The sequence below is a fragment of the Callorhinchus milii genome, unplaced genomic scaffold (genome assembly GCF_018977255.1).
Source record: "Callorhinchus milii isolate IMCB2004 unplaced genomic scaffold, IMCB_Cmil_1.0 Scaffold2, whole genome shotgun sequence".
Lineage (NCBI taxonomy): Eukaryota > Metazoa > Chordata > Chondrichthyes > Chimaeriformes > Callorhinchidae > Callorhinchus > Callorhinchus milii.
The window spans coordinates 97150604-97172442 of record NW_024704743.1 but is presented as its reverse complement, the minus strand read 5'-3'; the positions used below and the strand labels follow the sequence as shown (position 1 = coordinate 97172442).

The following is a 21839-nucleotide window of genomic DNA, read 5'->3' as shown; positions in this document are numbered from 1 at the left end:
GGTACGACCTAAAAATGGGGGAGGAAGGGGCAAGGCAGAGGGATAGAGGAACAGTGTTCTTGAGTTTTGGGGTATAGTTGCTGAAAGCAGGGCACAGGGGACATGCAGATAATCCTTGTGCCTAATCAATACGTTGAGATGTCTCAAAGTGCTTTACAGGCCATACTGTAAAGTGGATTGATTATATTTTGTGGACAGAGACCTGCTTTTGAAATTTCCAACCAGAAATGGCAATTTAGCACATCAAAACCAAACATCTCAACTCAGTCTTCAATTTCTCTCTTGAGAAGGCCCTGATCTCAGCTGAAGCCATCTGGATGTGAGGTTAATGACTGACATCGTGTTAACTGTCTGAGTACAATTAATTCAGATAGCAGACAGGTTAAAACATGACACAGCTATAATAATCCTTGTAATTGATATAATGCCTCACAACATTTGACTGTAAAGTGTAGTGACTATGTATTTTGTAGGCATATTTAAACAGAGATGGATACTGTACAAGGAATTGAGAACACCACAGATGAAAATACGACTTTCTAATTTTGCTCTTAACAACTTGAATCAGAACAGACCAAAACACAATTTCTGCACTAGGGAAAGGTAACAAAAGCAGCCTGTGAATACTATGACTAAATATTCTAAAACTAACAACTTCATTACATAGCACCCCTTTCACATCAGATAAATGTCTTGAACTGCTTAACATGCAATGATATCAGGAAGTTTTAAATCCAAAAATATGGAACACACCCATTAGGAAGCGAGAGGAAGAATTAAGAAATTTGGAAATCAAAGAGGATGCTTTTGAATGTAAGGAGAGGCAGCAAGGCAAAGAGAATTTGGAAGTGAGTAACAAAGGGCGGAATAGCCACCATTGGTGGATGAAGAGCAAAAAACAAGCAATAGACTAGAATTGGAGATAAGGATGGTATGGACAGGAGAATAGGACTGGGATGGATTTCAAGGATAGTGAGGGATGATGGAATTTGAAGATCAGAACACAGATCATAAAGTGAATTCAATAAGGTAATGGGAGCCAATGAATCGTGAAGACTGAAAGATGGGTGTGCAGAGCCATGATGCAGAACAGAATGCAGGCTGTAGTATTTTGGTAGAAATTAAGTTTGTGTAGGGTGGAGCTAGGAAGGTCTGGGAGTCAGTGGGCAACGATCAGGGGATGGAAAAATGTGGTAATGGAACTGAATTGGGGGCTTGAAGCACAGCTGGGGGTTAAGCAGAATATCAAGATTTCACACTGACTAATTAAATGAAAGTGAACAGCCAGTGGCTGATGGAGCCAGAGATGAGAAGGTGCTGGTGAGAACCAAAGAAAATAATTTAAGTTTTGTTAATATTTATCTGAAGCAAGTAAAGGTCCAGGGCTTGATATTTGATAAGAACTCAGTTAGAACACCTGATTTGAGGGTGAAGTAGTGCTGGGTGTCTGGCATACTGGCCCCATACTTGTGTTGATGTCACCAAGAGGAAGCATATAGATAAGAGAGAGGAGAGAACCAATGATAAAACCAGTTATCCATTATGTTCTCAACCAGCAGCATTCAGGCATGGTACCAGTGCGAGTCATTCAGTTAGATCCATTCCTCACTTACCTGAAGGTCATTTAATGGTAGACAGACAGCAGCTAGGAGAACCATCAACAGGCTAAAGGGAAAGTAGTATTGAGAAGAAATTAGTAAAACATCAATTCCGATTGTATAGTGGTAATTTTATGTCAACAACATTCTGCTCAATTGTTAATTTGGATCAATAGCTTTTTGAAAATGTAAAAACCCATCTAACCTAGGTCTGTCCTCTTCTCCCTGGTGACTATGGCTAGTGTAGAGTTCTAGTGAGTGCCAGCAGCCCTTTGGTATCTTGATTTAAGTGTCCAGGTATTTGTCAGGTATTTCGTTGACATACATCACAATCAAATCCAAATCCCAATCCCATCAACAATGTCTACCCAATGTCTACCCACTTTCCAGGATTGATAGAAAATAGGAACCATCCTGGTCAATGTTTCCCATTCCCAGGTATGGCTCAATGAAGGAAGCCAACAATAGCATTAATGACAGGGAGTTAAAAATGCGGCATTCAATGCGCTAATTTGCTACCAGATGCAGTAAAAAGCAGGGGGGAAAAATCACAAACCCCAAATGTCAGCAAATGCCATCTTTCTCATTAATAAAATCATCTTTGGATTTAAAACAATGCCCATAATATCAAAATGTCTCAAAGTGCTTTGCAGAGAATTGATGTCAAGTGTAGTAACTGCGTATTTGTAGGCACCTGCATCAATTTGTGCACAGCACTGACCCCCAAAAGAACGGTCATGAAGTGACTGGCCAATTTTATCTGGAGGATTGCTGACCAGGAAATTGAAAGAAATCCCCTCATCTTATAAAACAGTGCCATGGGATCTTTAACATCCACCTGAAAATACAGTTTAGGTACTGGATTCTGCATCCCGACTCCAACAACAGCGGGAACCTGGTTTTAAACTTCTCATCCAAAACAAGGGACCACCAAGAATGCAATACTCCATCAGTACTGCACTGAAGTGTCAGCAAAGGAATATGGGCTCAACGCACACATGTGGGGCTTGAACCCATAACCCTCTGACCCAGAGTGTTGCAAAGTGAGCTAGGCTGACCGTTTTGCTTTTCGACCTTTGGGGCCTTTTCTCAGATGAATAATGGCAAAACACTGACCAACTGCATTTTCATTGTGACTTTTGCATTTTCAACCCCATTAACTAAACTTAATGTTTAAGGGATTAAAAATCACATTCCCTCATTGACCATCAGAGAAGCCCTGCACTGGAGCATATTAATTAACCAGACATGGTGCTGAATACTTGGGATTAGAGAGTGAAGCTCATACCAATTTTTCATCTATGATCACGTTTTAAAAATAATTTTCTAGGCCAGACTGAAGCAAGAAAGTCTCTTCTGCATGGCTCGCTACGAAATGAGTTTTGGAACTTCCAACCCAGCTGCTGTGGGTTCACTGCACACAACTGCCTTTAATTCAGCACAAATTGGCAATCTCTCTCAAGATGGGCCACAAGAGGACTGCTGTGGAATGATGTAGAAAGCATCACACTTGGGGGGAAAAATTCCTTGTTAGGTATTTAATTTTGGGCAAATAATAAAACAGTAGCTATAAACATATATGCTAAATTTCAATGGTGTTCTATGTCAAAAGAATTTGCATCAAAAGAAAACATAAGCAGGGTAAAAGGCATTAATTGCATATGTAGTGGAATATGTGCAAGAATACCCTGAAAATTCCCTCCTCAAAAGTGTATAGATTTACAGTTTTTGTGACCTCTTAGGCCAAATGTGTAAGTAAATTATGTTATTTCTACGTTTGTGTAGAAATGTAAATTGGGTCCTCATTATTTCTCAGCACTATAGTGAGCAGACCATCTCTCATAAGAAGCCTTGGAGAACCAACAACAATAATTTATTATATCTTTATAGCAACATCTCAAATCACTACCCAGAGTTGACTGGGAGCCAGAGCATGGTTGGGGAGGGGAGAGAATGATGGCCAAAAGCGCAGTTTAAAAATAAGGTCTTCAGGCAAGTATTGAAGGTAAGGAGAAAGGAAACAAAGTGTGACTCCAAGATGGAGTTAGAGATTTGAGACTCCCAACTGTCCTTCCTCCCCTACATCCAGTCCCTGACCAGGACTCCTTTCTTTCATCTCGCCACATTGCCCACCTCCGACCGTATCTTACCCTAAATGCAGCCGAAATCCTCGTGCATGCATTGGTCACCTCCCACTTGGTTTACTCCAACGCACTTCTTGCCGGTCTCCCCAGCTCAACCATTCACAAGATCCAGCTCACTCAAAATTCTGCTGCCCTCATACTGACCTGGACCAACTCTGTACCACATCTCACCAGTTCTGGTCAGACTCCACTGCCTCCCCATCACCAAAGGGATCGACTTCAAGATCTTCACTCTCGTGTTCAAATCCATTCACTCCCTGGCACCTCCCTACCTCTCCGACCGCCTCACTCCCCAATCCACCACCCAGCGCCTCTGCTTGACTGGCATCAGCCTCCTCCACCCTCCGCCCCGACATCGGAGGTTGTGCTTTCAGCAACTACTCCCCAAAACTCTGGATCACTCTCCCTCAATCCCTCCGCCTTGCCCCTCTCTCCCCTCTTTCTAGTCCTGCCTGAAAACTTTCCTGTTCGATCATGCTTACGGCCACCTCCCTACTCCCACCGGCTCTGAGTCAGGCTACGTCACTGTTAAGGGCTCTGAGACGTTACCCTGCGTGGAGGGTGCTATATAAATGCAAGTTGTTGTTGCGGAGACAGAAATGGCTAAAAGCTTGCCCACCAATAGTGGGGTGGATGAGCGGGAAATACGAAGCTGGCTGTTGTTTTCCCTGAGTGGAGGGAGCAGGGAGAGTAAGGGAACAAAGATGGGGTGAAGAGATTATGGAGCCCGGTGCGGAGAGGACACTGGCTACACAATTCTGGAATGCCTACAGCTTTTATAGGGAGCAACTGAAATAAACAAATAGACAAGAAATGCCCTTAACTGTCCAACAGAATAAATTAGATATGTTAGACAGAGGAGGAGAATGATATCACACATTCCACAAAATTACCCTAAAGAGATGTATAGGAAAGAGCTGTATATGCATCATGAAAAGATTTGAATTTAAAATAGAATCCTCCCAACATTGGCTTTTGTTCCGACTATATTCTCTTAACATGCACAACTCCTACTTTTCGTTGAAGTCTCACTGCATAATCTGTAAAGCAGACAAGTTATCGATGTGCCTTATTTTGACTGACTGCAGCGTTTATGTCATACAAATGTTACACAAGTTAGAAGTATAAAATCAAACCAGACACCACACTTCACCAATTCGTGGAAATGATGTTAAAGTTACAAAAAGATTTGGAGAAGATTAGTAATTGTTCCCTACCTGTGCTACAACTTCTGGAGCCTTTGCCATTTGTGTTGAATGCAAAAGAGGGTGCATCCAACTTTGACCAGAATGTTCGCAGCAAGAAGCTGGTCCCAATAACCTGTTGCTTCTGCCACGCAAATGGAGAGAGGAACAAATTTCCACTGCAGCCCATTGCTCGAAAGAGTACCAGCCAGATAGATGAGAGCAAAGTTGAAAGTAAAATGCTCAATACTGATTTTCCTTTTGTCCTATCAATGTCACTCATTAAAGAAGAGTTTCCCCTGGTGCCTAACTCTGCCTCACAAACTATTCCTTGCCTACATGACAGGGTTTGAAATGAGGTGATTCGACCTTACCTCGGCATTAGCAAAACTTTTCTTCTACAACCAGAATTTTTACTTGTATCTTGATATTTCCTATCTCACGATCTTTTCGTTCAGTTGAGTGTTGCAGAAGAGCTGGCCTCACAATGGACATAAGCACTAACCAACATCACAAGCCCAACAAACTTGCACATAACATCTAGGGCTCAGAAACCTCACACATGGACACACAGAGGTCTTTAAAATATTTACATTATATAGTTTGGGGTTAGAGATGAGAAATATTGATGAAGAGCCTTTCACGTCATGCTCAGAGAGAATAATGTTCTACTTTTTCAGCGAGTCATAATATCCCTTTGGTGATCTTGTCATAAATTGCATTGCACGTGNTTTTTTTTCTCATTTCCTTACATATTTCCTACAGGTTTATTCGAATTTAAATTCTCAACTTCTTCTGAATAGCACCTAAGCCAATAAAAATTGATTTAAAACCAAGATCCATGACATAACATTTGGTAAATGTGTGGAAATGCAATTGACTAGCAATATTACTGGATGTACGACAAGAGACCAACTTACCTCAGGAACTTCATAAAAGACCATTTCTGTGTAAAATAAAAGAAAGATCATGTGTACTTGTAATCAGAGCTTACAGTTCAGATCCTGCAGCAGTCTATCTATACTTCCTAATTCGGATAATGGGGTCTTATTTGCAATATTTCTCTTTTTATATATTTAAACTCATATCAGTATGACTGGCAAGGACCAAGTCTGTTGTTGATCTAAGCTTACCCAAAGAAAGTCATGGTGGGTCTCTCTCTTTAAACCGATCTAATCCTTGTGACAATGATACTTTCACAATGGTGTTGAGTAGGGATTTGAACCCAGTGAGCAAGATTGGCAATTTATGTTTAATTTATGTTGGCCTAATAAACTGACCTGATTTCATGATTGTAAAACTAGGTCATATGAATTTGAAAAGAGGTTAAACCTAGTTTAATTAAATGGGAACAAAAAGGATTACAGATCTTCAAATGATTCCAACCATTCTCTCATTTTTTTGTTGTTTAAATGATTGTCTTTATCAAATGACTTGTATTTCTGCTGGTAACAGTAATTAGGCACATTCAGGTTACAGAGACCAACTCACTTTCTCAACTATAGCATTAAAGCACTAAGTCCAGTATCTGCTCTATTGGGGATACCTGATCTAGTTTTCAACTACCTGATTTTTTTTGCTATTACACGCAGTAGAACAGTATTCAGGGAAGTGAAAGTAGCATTCAACCTGTATTGCTTCAATTGCGCTCAGCTGCACCTTACACTGAATGCACGTGTGAGTGAAATCAAGAGTTCAGTGAACTCAGCTAACTTTCTCAAGCTACATACACAGCAGCTTAGGTACTGGATTCTGCATCCTCATGGCCCAACTACAACAACAAAATTACATTTGTAAAGTGCCTTTCATGTCGTGAGGACGTCCCAAGACGCTGGACAGTCAGTGTTTCAGACCTGAGCTGGGGGGCGGGATTCAAGAGGGTGAAGAGCAGGGGGGAAGCAGGGTGATCGAAAGCAGGGTCGAACAGGAGGGTTTTGAGATGGGTCTTGAAGGAGGCGAGGCAGATGGACTGCGGGATGGAGTTCCAGAGGGTGGCGGCTGAGTGGAAGAAGGCCTGCCCGTCAATGGTGGGGGGGCAAAAAGGGGCGAGGTGAAGCAGGCCGTAGCCCGCTTAACAGAGGGAGCGGGCAGGACGGTAAAGGGATAGGAGGTCACAGAGGTAGGGGGGAGCAAGGCCATGGAGGGCTTTGAAGGTGAGGACGAGAACTGTATCCTCTGTGTGATGGGAAGCCAGTGGAGTCGGGCGAGGATGGGGTGATAAGAGTGATGGAGCCTGGTGCGGGAGAGGACACGGGCTGCAGTGTTTTGGGTGATCTGCAGCCTATGGAGGGAGGAGTTAGGGAGGCCGACAAGCAGGGAGCCTGCATAGTCAAGCCTGGATGTTATGAATGCATGTATGAGGGTTTCGGCGGCCTGTGGTGCGAGACAGTTGAGGAGCCGGGGAATGTTGCACAGGTGGGAGAAGGCAGAGTGGGTCATCGCACGGATTTGGGGTAGAAAGTATAGTTGAGTGTCAAACAAGACGCCAAGGTTCCGGACTGGCTTAGTAAGATGGCGTGTGCATCCATAGATGGTTATGCTGTCACCATCCATGGATGCACACTCCTGAGGTGAGGAGGCGCTGACGGGAGCCAATCAGGAGAGCCTCGTTCTTGTTGACGTTCAACTGAAGAAAGTTAGCTCTCATCCAGAACTTGATGTCTGACAGACATTCTGTCAGGACAGCAGTGGTCCTGGAGTCAAGGGTGGAGGTAGAGAGGTACAGTTGGGTGTCATCCACATACATGTGGAAGTTGACCCCATGTCTGCGGATGATGTCACCAAGAGGGAGCATATAGATGTTGAAGAGGAGGGGCCCAAGGACAGAGCCCTGAGGAACGCTGCACGAGATGGTGCGGGGACTAGAGGAGAAACTTGTAGAGATGAAGTGGAGGCGGTGTGAGAAGTACGATCTGAACTATTCAAGGACAGAACCGTGGAGGTTGAGGTGAGAGGAGAGGTGGTGGATGAGGATAGAGTGGTCAACGGTGTCGAAGGCAGCAGAGAGGTCAAGGAGGACGAGGAGGCAGAGGGAGCCCTGATCACAGATTGACAGAATGTCATTTGTCACTTTGACCAGGGCGGTTTCTGTGCTGTGGGCGGCACAGAAACCCGATTGGAGGGGTTTGTGAAGGGAGTGCCAGGAGAGGAAGGAATGCAGCTGAGAAGCAACGACTCGTTCCAGGACGTTGGAGAGGAAAGGGAGATTGGAGATGGGGCTAGACGTGTGTCAGTACGAACCATTCAAACTGCTGATTCTATATGGCGCATGGCATCTGTGCCCAATGTCTCAAGCCCCATACTGCAAAGACATGTTGAAATGACAAAATCTGGTTTGTCAAGTTGTCATAGACGTCACTTCCTGTATTTTTTGCACAATGTAAAGGAAACATCACATAGAGACATCAGCGCCGCTTCCTGTGTAGTATGCAGGAGTGACATGAGCAGCAACATGACGACCCAGAAGTCAGCTATTTTTCATAAAGACAGGAATTGGGTGGCATGACTTCAATTTTCACTTAAGAAAATGGCGACCTATGTAGTGCTGCTGACATGAGAAAGTATTCCCAAACCTCAACTTATGGTCCCAACACCCAGGCTCTGGTCCCCAGAAAGCAGTATGAAGCCCTTTGATACATACTGCCACGTGAAGGGCAGTGTGCAGTAAATGTAAATTGTACTGTATAGTGTATAGCTCTAGCAGGGCAGGATGAATAGATAATGAAAATACAACACAAATACTCCATACCTCTTTCTTGGACAGCCTCTGGAGGATGGTGGCAACAAGTTCAGATACATTGTGAAACACAAGGAAGAATGGGATGGGCTGCAAGAGGTCAATCATAAAAAATCTTAAACATAACAGAACATTTTCCAGGATTGATAAAAACTAGTTCACAAATTCAGCATTCTGAAATCCTCCTGCAAGGTTTTTATTCATTGTAATTAATAATGGGATAATGGCTCTACATGTGCTAACCATCTCCAAAACCTCACCTCACAAGATAACAAGGGAGGGTTGAACGAAGAGGAACTTTCAGTTCATTCTAGAGTAACCATTCTACTGTACTGTATTTCATCACAGCACAGCATCAAACTCTGCAAGGCTTGTCTAGAAGCAATTTGATCAAAGTCCAGAGCCAGATTCTATCCTCACCTGATGTTTACACACAATCACTTTGAGTAGGGATCACTAGAGTCTGACCACAAGTAGGAATTCAGACCGTCCTTATTCCCTAACCCAAAGGCTGAAACCAAGTGTAGCATCCCCATTGGTTGAAGATCCGCCAGGAAAATCAAACCCAGGACTTTCCTCAGACACTCACTGGATACGTTATCAACCCACAGGTGTCCTTCCTACCGCACATCCGGTTCCTGACCAAGACTGTTTTCTCCATTTCCATTGCCTGCCTCCAACTGTACCTTACCCCAGACATAGCCCAAACACCTCCTGCTTCAACTACTCAAATACCTTCCTCGATGGTCTCCCCAGCTCCAGTATCTACAAAATCCAGTTAATCCAAAACTTCAATACTGCATACTCATCTGCATCAAACTCTATACCCCCATCAATCCAGTTCTAGCCAGGGTCCACTGGCTCCTTATCACTGAACCTCTCCGACCTACTCACTCCCCGACCAACTACCCATTGCTTTTGCTCGACTAGCTCAAGCCTCTTGCTTGTCCCTCGTGCCCTCTGTTTCACCACTGGCAGACGTGCTAACAGCCACTACGCCCCAAAACTCTGCAACTTTCTCCTCAATCCCTTGCCACATGCTTCCCCATTGTCAGGTCATGCCTCAAGAACCTGCACTTCAACCATGCCTATGATCACCCCACCCCCAACTCTCCAGCTCAGCGCTAAGCTCCTCCACTGTTAAGCGCTCCGAGATGCTACCACAAGGTATGGTATATAAATCCAAGCTGTCGTTGTAAAAGCTAAGCTATTGTTACTTGCAGAAGGAAGTTGGAAAGTAGAAGTTTAGATATAAATCTCTTATCAGAATGTCATATTCAACATAGATTAGGAGAAAAACTTAACAGAATAAATAGCACACAAGCAATATTAATCAGGGACTCCACCTAGTGGCTCCGATGAGAACTGACAAATCACAGCAAGTTTGACATTGTCTTAAACTGGAGTCAAAAGGATTGAAAATACCATATCCACAAACTGGAAGTTGCTGAACTAATTCCAACTTTTGGTTTGTCAATTAATTTTCAGGTTTCCTACTATTTTACATATATGAAGAAAGAACCAGGGAAAAATCCCAGTCTTTAAGACTATTCTGCAGCTACTGTTTTGATTTCTGACCTTTTATCAGATTTGGGCCTCTGCTTGCCTGACAAAAAAAACAGCAGCATTCACAACTTCTGAGTTATGATCATAGTCCATGTTTTGCTTTTTGGGCTGTTTCTCTATAAGGAAAGGCATGGGAAATACTGTGTACAATATATAAGGGTCACCACAACATAAGGGTGCGGCCTGACCCTAGAGGAGGTACAAAGGACAACAATCAGGATAATCTCAAGTTTTAGAGGATGAGTTACAGTAAGATAAGGCTCATCAGTCTTGAAAAGAAAAAAATCTAAGAGAGGATTTTATAGATATATAGGTATATAATATTCTAATGGGATATAATTATAGGTATGTAATATTCTAATTGAGATTGAGAAAATAAACCCAGAACTATATTTTCACATATGCCAAGACAGCAGAACGAGAAGGCACAAAACGACCATTTCAAGATAGATATCAGGAAGTATTGCACATGTGCGCAAACATTGGTGTGGTAGCCTAGACTGTAAGTTCAAAGTCCCGATGTGGGGTTTGAACCCATAACCTTCCTCTGAGGTGGGTGCTGCCAACTGAGCCAGGCTGACAATTGATTTAAGTCACCAAAGCCTGTCACATACATAGTTGCATTTCAGTTTGAGTGTTACCTGTATGCATTACAGCACCTATAATGTGAAAACATTTCAAAGTGCTTCATATAAATTACTTGAGAAGAGGATGAGACCTGAGCACCCTCTCCAGAGTTGGCAGCCAGTAAGAAGAGGAGAAACTGGGCACAGCAACTAGAGAAAACAAATCTAAATTATAAAAGCAGGAAGAGACTTGGTTTGCGTTCTTATTCTTTGACTTAAAACACAACGGAACTATTATAGAAGGATAACTCTTTAATTGGGAGTCAGATAGTTACTGAAAACTCTCAGAAACCCAATTTACATTTGGAGCAAGGATCAATTCTGCTGGGATTCACTCAGCTCCAATTTAGGGCAGATGTCCTTAATGACCACACCAAACCAGAGAATGAGACACACACTACTACTTTTAAAGGAACAATAGCACAAGAATATACAATTTGAATATGAATTAATTAAAGGGGAAGTACAGTCTATGGGCAGTATGTATTGTTTTAAAGTAAACAGTAGACATGAAGGGGTGGAAGAAAGACAGTAAAAAATTGTAGGGAAATCTCATTGAGTTCAATGCATCAGCAGCTGCATTACAGGCAAGGTGCAAAAAAATGCTAACTTCCACTAATGTCACTTTGCTATACACATAAGCAGGAAGTGCTGCTAACATTAATTCATTCATGAAGGAATTTCAGCAAGTGACAATGATGGGAAATTAACAACCTGGAAAACAATGTTAAAATGCTAATCTGGCTAGATCTGATGAAAATAACATTATTCTGATACGCCAGAATGCTTTCAACATGAATTAGAAAGTTTAACACTAATCACCAAGCTGGAGTAATAGAATCCTGCAAATTCATGATGCATTGACAGAACAGTTAGAAGCACAATGTCAAAACATTGGAATGCAAACGTTGATTTCAGTAATCTAACTCCTCTTTCCCCCCACCCCTTAACCAAAAAAATACCCTTACCAGTTTAGATAGTGCCCGAGAACCTGCATAGATCATGCCAACAAACAGCACTGCCCCCGGGAACCAGGAAATCTTTGCAGACCTATCAAAAATTAAATAAAAAACAAATTAGCTGCAAATACATTTCTGACTGTAAAATACTGTATTTGGGTGTAAAGAACTCTACCTCTAGTTTTGTGCAATTTAATGCTAGTTATCTCATTTAAATATTGTTATTTTGCTGGCTGAAAGTCTAATTACTGGCAACATTTTACTAATCAGGTTCATTCCTTCAAAAAGTTCCCTAAAGACAAGATGTTAATTGGGTAGTGACATAAAACAAACTCTACTCAAGTTAAACACCCAATCGAATTCTACAGGAATTTACAGGACTAGTACAAACTCTCACAGTTTCAAAGTAAATAAACTATTATCTTACACTTTTCTCTCTCCCACACCTCTCAATCAGTTTCTTTGCCAAATAACTATCATGTTGCCCCTTGAATTTGCTCCATTTTATTTGGTATCCTTTGATTCAAAGTGGGAAAGTAAGAATTTGTTGAAGAACCACCAAGAAAATTTGATCACCTGGTTTGTTGAGACAGTACTGGATGATGAACTGTAAGTATTGGTTCTAACCAGCAATGCAAAATCTGCAAATCGCATTTTCATTTTAAAGTTAGTACAATTGCTTAAGGCACCAGTAAGTGTGTTTTAAGTGATGGAAGTAATGAAAATATCCGAAGCACCAACTAAATTACTTCACTTGAAGCACTATTCTGGTTTAATCTGGAGTTCTACACTTTCTGGAGACTAAAACTTCACAAAAATTACTTGAAGCATTTGCACCTCATATCAATAAGTCAGCCATTCTCCACCATGCTTTGAAAAATAGTTTCAAGGTCATACTAATGTGTACAAGATATATTTTTAAATATCTGCTGCTATTCTTAAGATGATGAAAGAAATCATATTTCACATAAGGAGCAAAAAAAACAGAACCAGGGTAGGTTTTTAACATCTTTGAAGAGAATTTACATCTAGATCATGAATTCTACAACAACAACAAAATTACATTTGTATGGCGCTTTTCACGTTGGGGGGACATCCCAAGGTGCTGAATTCTAGATAATGGGAAGAAAGACAGATCTTAAGATGGGATCAGATATCTGGACAGTTAGATTGAATAGGATTCTTCAATAATTCCCTTACCATAAAACATTACTTTTCATCTCCACCCATCCCAGTTTCCAGGACACCTGAAGCAGTAATCCTCCCACCAACATCTGCCAACTGAAAAGTGAAAAGAGGAGGGGAAACGTCATTCAAGTTTACAGCTGGACCATGGGTAATAAAAGTGTTCAAATGTTGTACACTAAATTACTTACAGCAATACTTACCCTTGAAAAAGCGTGGGATATGTAAATTTCAGTACTGAAAGGATATACTGGAAAACAGTAAATAAGATCACTTAGTTCAAGTCAAAATTTTAATAGGGAACTCACACCTGATGTTCAAACGTACAGGCTTTGACTTTGTTAATCCTAGAGATATTATTTATGCTTTCAGCAGATAAATAAATAATTATGAGTAATGAAACGTTACTCACAGTAGTGCACAAGTTGTTCTCCAAGGCTTATGTGTCATTAAAAACATGGGTGAAGGTGTGATTTGCACCTAACATAGACTGTGTCTTCAATTTTCCCTGCAGAACTTCTAACCTGGAATCAATTCTGACTCACGCAATCCCAAGTTACTACCTGTAATAATGTACTGCAGCAGATCTAACAAGCTGAAATGAGCAAAGCACCTTACAACCTTTAATGTGGGAAAATGGAAGTAATTCACTTTGATAGGAAAATAAAGAAGCCATATACAGTAGATGATAGGAACCTAAGGCGAATAGATGAACAACGATTTCTGGGGATTCAGATCCACAAATCTCTAAAAGTAGCTACACAGGTAGATACGGCTATAAAAAGAAAGTCCAAAGGGGTCTTGGGCNTTTTTTTTCCCCAGAGGGATAGAATATAAAAGTGAGGAAATAAAGCTGAATTTATACAGAACGTAGATTAGACCACATTTAGAGTATTGTGCCCCAGTCTGGTCTCCACACTATAAGGCTACAGTAGCAGTGGAAAGACGACAATGAAGGTTTACAAGAATGACACCAGGGCTGGCAGGTTACCTCTGGAAGAACAGAATGGACATTTTTGCGCTTGAGAAGAGACATTTTTAAGGGTGGGGTGGGGGGATCCTAATAGAGGTGCTTAAAATTATAAATGGGTTTGATAAGATTAACATAAATAGGCTGTTTCCACTGGTTGGGGGGTCCGTAACCATAAGACACAAAAATAAGATAGCGACGAGGGAACCTAAGAGAATTTACCCAAAGAATAGTAAGATTCTGGAACTCGCTGCCTGAAGTGGTGGTTGAATCAGACAGTGAAGATGCTTTCAAGAAGAAGCTAGATCTCCACATAAGGGAGGGGAAAAGAAGGATGTGGGAGGGAGCAAGGAATGGATAAAGACTTATATAAGTACCAGCAATGAACTGGTTGGGCTGAGTGACCTGTTTCCGTGCTGTACATTCGTTGTAAAACTATTTGCAATGAATTAATAAGGATTTTACAAGCATTCACATGCAAAAAAATTAATTGATAGAACACTGAATTTGGAGAGACTGTTAGGCAGGAGGTGCCTGTAGGCACGGTTGAATAGGAAGGTCTTCAAGCGCGACCTGAAAATGTGAAAGGGGCAAGGCAGAAGGATAGAGGAAGAGTGTTCCAGAGTTTCAGGGCATAGTGGCTGAAAGTACGGCCACCAATGATAGAACAGAGGGCATGGGGGACATGCAGAAGGCCTGAGCCAGTCAAGCGGAAGCAGCGGGTTGTGGGTTAAGCAAGTCAGAGAGGTAGGGAGGTCTGAGTACACTATGATCAATGAGGTTAATAAACAATTGTGCCCAAACTCACCATAACCTCTGCAAGTCAAAAGTATTCCAAAGTTGATCATCAATACCCAATATGGTCAGTACGTATTGTTTTAAAAGCACACCACCCACTCCGTTTTGGAAATGAAAATTTAGATTTTAAGCAGCTTGTTCTGAAATGTGTAAAATACGAAATGGATTCTGATAGTTAAAATAATGTAGAAGCAACGGTTCTTTTCCAGTTATTTCTTTGCCTAATGATATGGAGACTTCAGTCACAGTATTACATATATCAAAGCATCAAAGAGTATATTTTAGAAATAAAGCCAGCATTCCATTTCCTCTTCTACCCTCTTTCACCTTATATTACAACAACAAAATTACATTTATAGAGTGCCTTTCACATCAGGAGGACATCCCAAAGCACTGAACAGTCAACATCGATGGTAGGGCGGGTCGGCCGGGAGACATGGAGCAGGCCGGAGCCTGATGAACGGAGGGAGCGGGCCGGTTGGTAGGGAGTCAGCAGGTCAGAGAGGTAGGAGGGGCAAGGCCATGGATGGCCTTAAAGGTGAGGACAAGGATCTTGAACTCGATCCTCTGTGGGATGGAGAGCCAGTGGAGTCGGGCGAGGGTGGGAGTGATGGGGTCGCGGAGCCTGGTGCTTGAGAGTACACGAGCTGCAGAGTTTTGGATGATCTGCAGCTTGTGAAGGGAAAAGTTGGGAAGGCCGATGAGGAGGGAGTTCCTGTAATCGACTGATCAATTGAGAACAAACGCCAGGAACATGGATAATATTCAAAACGCAAAATATTGCAGATGCTCGAAATCTGAAAACAGTTGAGTTCTGACGAAGGGTCATTGACCCGAAACGTTGACTCACTTTTCTGTCTCCATAGATGCTGCCTGACCTGCTGAGTATTCCCAGCGACTTCTGTTTTTGTTTATGGATAATATTCATTTGGGTTATTCTATTATGATTACTCAACATAGTGGATCCATAGTTGTGGGTTCAGAGTTATTGTACTTTGTTCAGTAGGGTTGGTGAATTTGTCACTCTGTTCTTCAAAATTGCTTTACTGTAGGTTTATAAATGACATTTTTAATATACAATAGAAGTAAATTCTACATACGGGGTAGTGCTTCACACAGGAGTACATTTAGGGCAATAATCACTTATAACCAGAAATCCCACTATAAGCATTCTAAGTGTACCACAGTGAAACTCACATAAGTTGCACCAGTCAGGATCAAAACATTTAATATGCAACATTTAGTCTGAGTTGCAGGCAAACTCTATAAAATCCGATTTAATCAATAATCTACACTAAGAATGCATAATTCAATGCAGCCGGTAAGTGCGCATGCGGTGATGGGTTAAGACTGTGTTTCCCACGATTCAATGCGTGATCCATCGTCGCATGAGCACTTATCGTCAAGCATTGGAATCACATAGAATTGCGGGAAATTAAGTTCTTCTGCGTGCATGTCGATGGATCAAGACTACATTTCCCACAATTTAATGTAGCCAGCTGGTAAGTGTGCATGCGTCAACGGGTCAGGATGACATTTCCTGCAATTCATTACAGCTGGGAAGCGCAGGAATTTTGAAGGGTAAGGGGAGCATCGCTATGAGTTAGGAGCTTATGAATACGACTCGTGCAAATAAATATAAGTGGCGTTGATAGGAAAATGAATGTGAGTAATTTGCGTGTACGTCTTAGGTGATTATATAATTTATAAAGACAAGACTTATGCAAGTTTAACTGTGCTACATACAGCATCACCCTGTAAATGTGTACAATATTAGGTAATTATAAGCACATAGCAGAATATTCACTACACTGAGCAATTGGAGCAGAATCCTTTTCCATCCCCCGATATATTACTTAAAATCACCAGCACCATTGATACTTCAGTCAGATTGGATTTTTTTTAGAAAAATACCTTAGCAATAAAGACCTCAAATATGGGAGCCACACTGCTTATAACAGCAACATAATCAATCTTATACCAAGCCTCTGCCCTGTCTGCCCCCTTCCCCTGACATGTAAAGGGCGGCCTGAAATCCACATATGACCTGCAACATCATTTTATCTTCAAACAGAATAGTGCAAAATTCTTCAATCATAATTCAGAAGCTGTTCTTATAGAACCAATTTCCACATGATGGCAGAATTTAAAATGTTTTCACAATTTTGATTTTAAGACAAAATGGTCTTGTAGACCAATACTAGATGCAATTTCTGGCCTGTGGTTTCTTGCGCTCTTTGTTTAAGTATTGGGGAGAAATTCCACTTGGATCATGATACACTATTTTCTTGGCATTTGAAAACATAATAATAATCCTTACATTTAGTAAGAGTGCCTTTCAAGTCAGGACATCCCAAAGCTCTTCACCTGATATATTGTAAAGTGTAGTGAATCTGTGTTTTGTGGACAGTGGCAATTTTGTGCACAGCAATGTCCCACAAGCAGCCATGAAGTGAATGAACAATTTTTATTTAGGGCATTATTGGCCAGGACACCAGGAAAACCATCCTTCCCTTTTCAAATAGTGCCATGGGATCTTTAACATCTATCTGAACACGCAAATCAGGTTCGTTTAATGTTTCAACTGAAGGACAACATCTCCGACAATAATAATCCTTGCATTTGATATAGCGCCCTATCACGTCTTTGAGACATCTCAAAGCACTTCACAGAACGCACTGCGAAGTGAATTAACTGTACATTTTGGGAGCGAAACAGGGCAGCCAATTTTCCCCAGCAGTGTCCAACAAACAGTCGTGGACTGAGTGTCCAAATTATTTATTTATTTATATTTTTGGAAGGGATTATTACCCCCGGAAAAGCGATCTACCAACCGTCTAACAACTGGGTTCCTACTTCCAGCTTGGTGAACAGAGGGGTGTGGAGTGAGGAAATTTGCCCTATGTTTTGCCCTGCCGGGAATCAAACCCAAGGCTTTCTCCTGCATCGGAGTGTCAGCTTAGACTATGTGATTACATGTGGGGCTTGAACCCACAACCTTCTGCAAGAGTCCTACTACTGACACAGAGCATGCAGAATTATTTGACAAATTCTTTAACAGTCTTAATTTGGAGCCACACATTATTTGAGGATGGAATCAATGGCCAAAAGCACTGTCAAGGATAAGTTTATAGACAGCAATGTAAGACCTCATGAGATTGGAGAGGAAGGGTGGGGAGGCATCTTGTCAGGCTCAGCAATTACAATTACAAATTACAATTTGTGGAGTCCTGTAGCTCAGTGGTTAGAGCACGCGCCTCACAAGCAAGAGACCTGGGTTTGATTCCTGGCAGGGCGAAACCTTGGGAAAGTTTCCATACTCCACATGTCTGATGATAATCCCTCACGAAGAGAAAAACAATAATAAATTGGTCAGTTCAATCCCCGACTGTTTGTGGGACACTGCTGTGCGCAATTGGCCGCCGCGTTTCACCCACAAATACAAAGTCAATTCACTTTACAGTCTATTGTGTGAAGCGCTTTGAGACGTCTAGAAGACGTGAAAAGCGCTATATCAAATGCAAGGATTATTATTATTATTTATTATTACACACAGGACCTTTCAGAATGGAGAGGGTCGGGCCAATTCACCAAATAATAATTTGGGTCACTTCCAATTCAATCCACGACTGTTCTGTGGGACGCTGCTGTGCGCAATCGGCTGCCGCGTTTCACCCCCAAATATACGGTCAATTCACTTTGCAGAATATTCTGTGAAGCGCTTTGAGACGTCTCGAGGATGTGATCAGGCGCTATATCATACGCAAGGATTATTATTATTATTATTATTATTATTTCAAAGCAAGCTGGAGGTGGGGGGGGGGGGGGGGGTAGTCTAACGTTGATCCACTGGGGTCTAGTGAGCCAGTGGAGCCTGGTAAGGATGGAAGGTAATGGGCTCCACAGCCTGTGGAGGGAGATCTGGAGCCTGGAGGGTAAAACTGAGGAGATCTGGGAAAGACTTTAACGTCTGGACTTTGGTGGAATTTCTCCCTCGGACCATTTGTTTGAGAAGAGATGGCGGTTTGACCCGAGGAGAGGGAAGGCGCGAGGTGAAACGTTTGCTGGACTCGGGCTCCTGCCGCCTCACCTTGTTGGTGAAATAAAAAGCGCAGAGGAGCGGCGAGAGGCAGAGCTCGGCTCCCGTCAACCGCATTTGGTCATCAGATGCTCTCGGCCTGGACTCTCACTCCGGCTCTAACCGCCACCGGCCCCGCGAGCCCGCGCCACGTCACTCCGTCCCTAACCGCCACCGGCCCCGCGAGCCCGCGCTACGTCACTCCGGCTCTAACCGCCACCGGCCCCGCGAGCCCGCGCCACGTCACTCCGTCCCAAACCGCCACCGGCCCCGCGAGCCCGCGCTACGTCACTCCGGCTCTAACCGCCACCGGCCCCGCGAGCCCGCGCCACGTCACTCCGTCCCTAACCGCCACCGGCCCCGCGAGCCCGCGCTACGTCACTCCGGCTCTAACCGCCACCGGCCCCGCGAGCCCGCGCTACGTCACTCCGGCTCTAACCGCCACCGGCCCCGCGAGCCCGCGCTACGTCACTCCGGCTCAACCGTCACCGGCCTCACGTCACTCTGCAGAGCAGCCAATCCCGCGGCCTCCGCTCCTCCCACCAATGACATCACCCTGTGGGCGGGGTTTGCAAGAAATCACAATCCTTTTGTAGCCCAAAGTCCTCCAAATACTAGCCCCAAAGTAGCCCAATGTTGTGTGTTGCTCCTGTGGGGGTAGCAGAGTGACCAGTTTAGATCAGTGCTTTGGAAATTGTGCAAGAAATGGTTTTCAGAGAAAAAAGCACGTTTTGCAGGTTTAAATTGAATGTTTTCAGGGCTCCCTCTGCCTCCTTGTCCTCCTCGGCCTCTCTGCCGCCTTCGACACTGTCGACCATTCCATCCTCATACACCGCCTCTCCGCTTTACTCAATCTTCACGGACCTGCCTTTGCCTGGTTCGAGTCCTATCTCTCTCACTGTCTCCACTTTATTGCCTCTAACGGTTTCTCCTCCAGTCCCCACACTGACCCCCAGGGCTCTGTCCTTGGCCCTCTCCTCTTTAATATCTACATGCTCCCCCCTTGGTGACATCATCCGCAGACATGGGGTCAACTTCCATATGTATGTGGATGACACCCAACTCTATCTTTCTGCCTTCTCCCTCAACTCCAGGACCACTGCTGTCCTGACAGACTGCCTGTCGGACATCAAGTCCTGGATGAGGGCAAATTTCCTACAGTTGAATGTGAACAAAACTGAGGCCCTCCTGATTGACTCGCGCCACCGCCTCAGCACCTCAGGCTCTGGCAACATCAACCTCCATAGTTGCACACTACAACTCACCAAGTCAGTCAGAAACCCAGGTGTCTTGTTCAACCCTCAACTGTCCTTTCTTCCCCACATTTAAGCCATGACCCGCTCTGCCTTCTCTCACCTCCATAACATCGCCCGACTCCGCCACTACCTCACCCCTCAGGCCGCTGAAACCCTTGTTCATGCCTTCAACACCTCCAGGCTCGACTATGCAAATGTCCTGCTTGTCGGCCTTCCCAACTCCTCCCTCCACAGACTGCAGATAATCCAGAACTCTGCAGCCCGTGTCCTCGCCCGCACCAAACTCCATAACCCCATCTCCCCCGACTCCATTGGCTCCCTATCATTCAGAGGATCCAGTTCAAGATCCTGGTCCTCACATACAAAGCCCTCCATGGCCTCGCCCCACCCTACCTCTGCGACCTCCTAACCCCCTACCAACCCGCCCACTCCCTCCGCTTAGCCGGCTCTGACCTGCTCCATGTCCCCCGAAACACCCGCCCCATTTTTGGCGGGAGAATCTTGAGCCACTCTGCCCCCAACCTCTGGAATTCCATCCCCCAGTCGCTCCGCCTCGCCCCCTCCTTAGCCTCCTTCAAGTCCCGCCTCAAGACCTTCCTCTTTGACCATACCATTGGCCACCCCCCTTCCCCCCCCAACCCCAGCTTGTGTCTGAAATGCTGTACTCTGTCCAGCGCCATGGGATGTCCTCCTGACGTGAAAGGTGCTATACAAATGTAATCTTGTTGTTGTTATTGTTGTTGAAGTCAGCATCTCCACTTCCTCTTTGTGAGGGCAGATCAAACTCCTCAGATTGGAAGTACTGCAATCCCAATTCCGGCCAACAGAAGTCTGAAGGCATAGCTGTTGCCAGGAGTTCAAGCTTTCCCTTAATTGTAGGTGAGATACATTGTGCTAGCATTCCCAAGCAAATCTCAACAAGAGAACTTTTCGGGCAGGTGCTAGCTCAAGGAGTAACTGAACAGATATTACACTTGACCTTAGCTAAAAGGCTGAGAAGGGATAAGGTCCTCTTTGATATGTTTTCTCGCAAGGCTGAAGAGCCCTAGCTTGTCTAATCATTGCTTAGAACTCACTCCTCTAATGCTTGAGATCAGCCTTGTGTGCTCTCCTCTGCAGTGCTTCTCCATGATGCCAGGGAGTGTTTCAAGCAACATTTAGAAATATGTGCAGGTGGATGTGTACAACTCATGGAGATAAAACAGTGAAATTGGGATTCTGAGCTGCTGGAATTCACAGATCTCACTACCTACATGTTGATGGCTTCAAGTGCTATTCTACATGTTATTCTGTAGTTCTCGTACAGTAAAATCTAAAGCCTATGGCATTGGTGGTATCAATCACATGCTCACTGCAGCAGTATATTTCCCCACAGATGCGATGTACATATCATTCAAAAGCAGAAGGAAGAAGCAGTAATTTGTTTGGAAAAGTGATAATGAGATTGCACAACAAATGTATTTCCTGTCTTAACTGTAGAAGCAAATAGTAACTTGTAGTGCTGATGTGTAACAACAGGTGGCAGTAGAATTGCAGGTTGTAGCTCTGAGGAGCTCAGAATTTGGATTCAAGAAATCTGTTCGGCTGAAGCAATAGGGAACATGAGAAGCAATTTTATTGGAATTGATTTTCCACTAAATAAAAATACTTTTAGGTAGTTTAGAAATATATATAAAATTTAAAAAGTGCTTGCTAAGAATTGACTTGTACTTAATAACATTTATTAATTTAAAGTAATA

At 43.3% G+C, this 21839-nt stretch overlaps 1 protein-coding gene and 1 pseudogene across 6 annotated transcripts in view; both read right to left on the bottom strand.

Annotated features, from left to right (window-relative positions):
• LOC103175121 (transmembrane protein 241) overlaps positions 1 to 19311 on the bottom strand; it is a 66301-nt gene extending 46990 nt beyond the window's left edge. For 5 of the 6 annotated variants that reach the window (XR_487433.2, XM_007887887.2, XM_007887888.2 and 2 more), the window contains exons 1-7: positions 18857 to 19311; positions 13202 to 13248; positions 13014 to 13094; positions 11823 to 11904; positions 8675 to 8752; positions 5847 to 5872; positions 1614 to 1665 (exon numbers count right to left, since the gene is read on the bottom strand). Coding sequence is in view for 5 of the 6 variants with exons in the window: in XM_007887887.2 (XP_007886078.2) it covers positions 1614 to 1665; positions 5847 to 5872; positions 8675 to 8752; positions 11823 to 11904; positions 13014 to 13094; positions 13202 to 13248; positions 18857 to 18922 (432 nt within the window). In the remaining variant the exon portion in view is untranslated. The remainder of the gene's footprint in view (positions 1 to 1613; positions 1666 to 5846; positions 5873 to 8674; positions 8753 to 11822; positions 11905 to 13013; positions 13095 to 13201; positions 13249 to 18856) is intronic. The other variant, XM_042332450.1, reaches the window with a different exon arrangement.
• Positions 19312 to 20877: 1566 nt separating this feature from the next.
• On the bottom strand, positions 20878 to 21104 carry LOC121848178 (annotated as a pseudogene).
• Between the last annotated feature and the right edge of the window lie 735 nt (positions 21105 to 21839).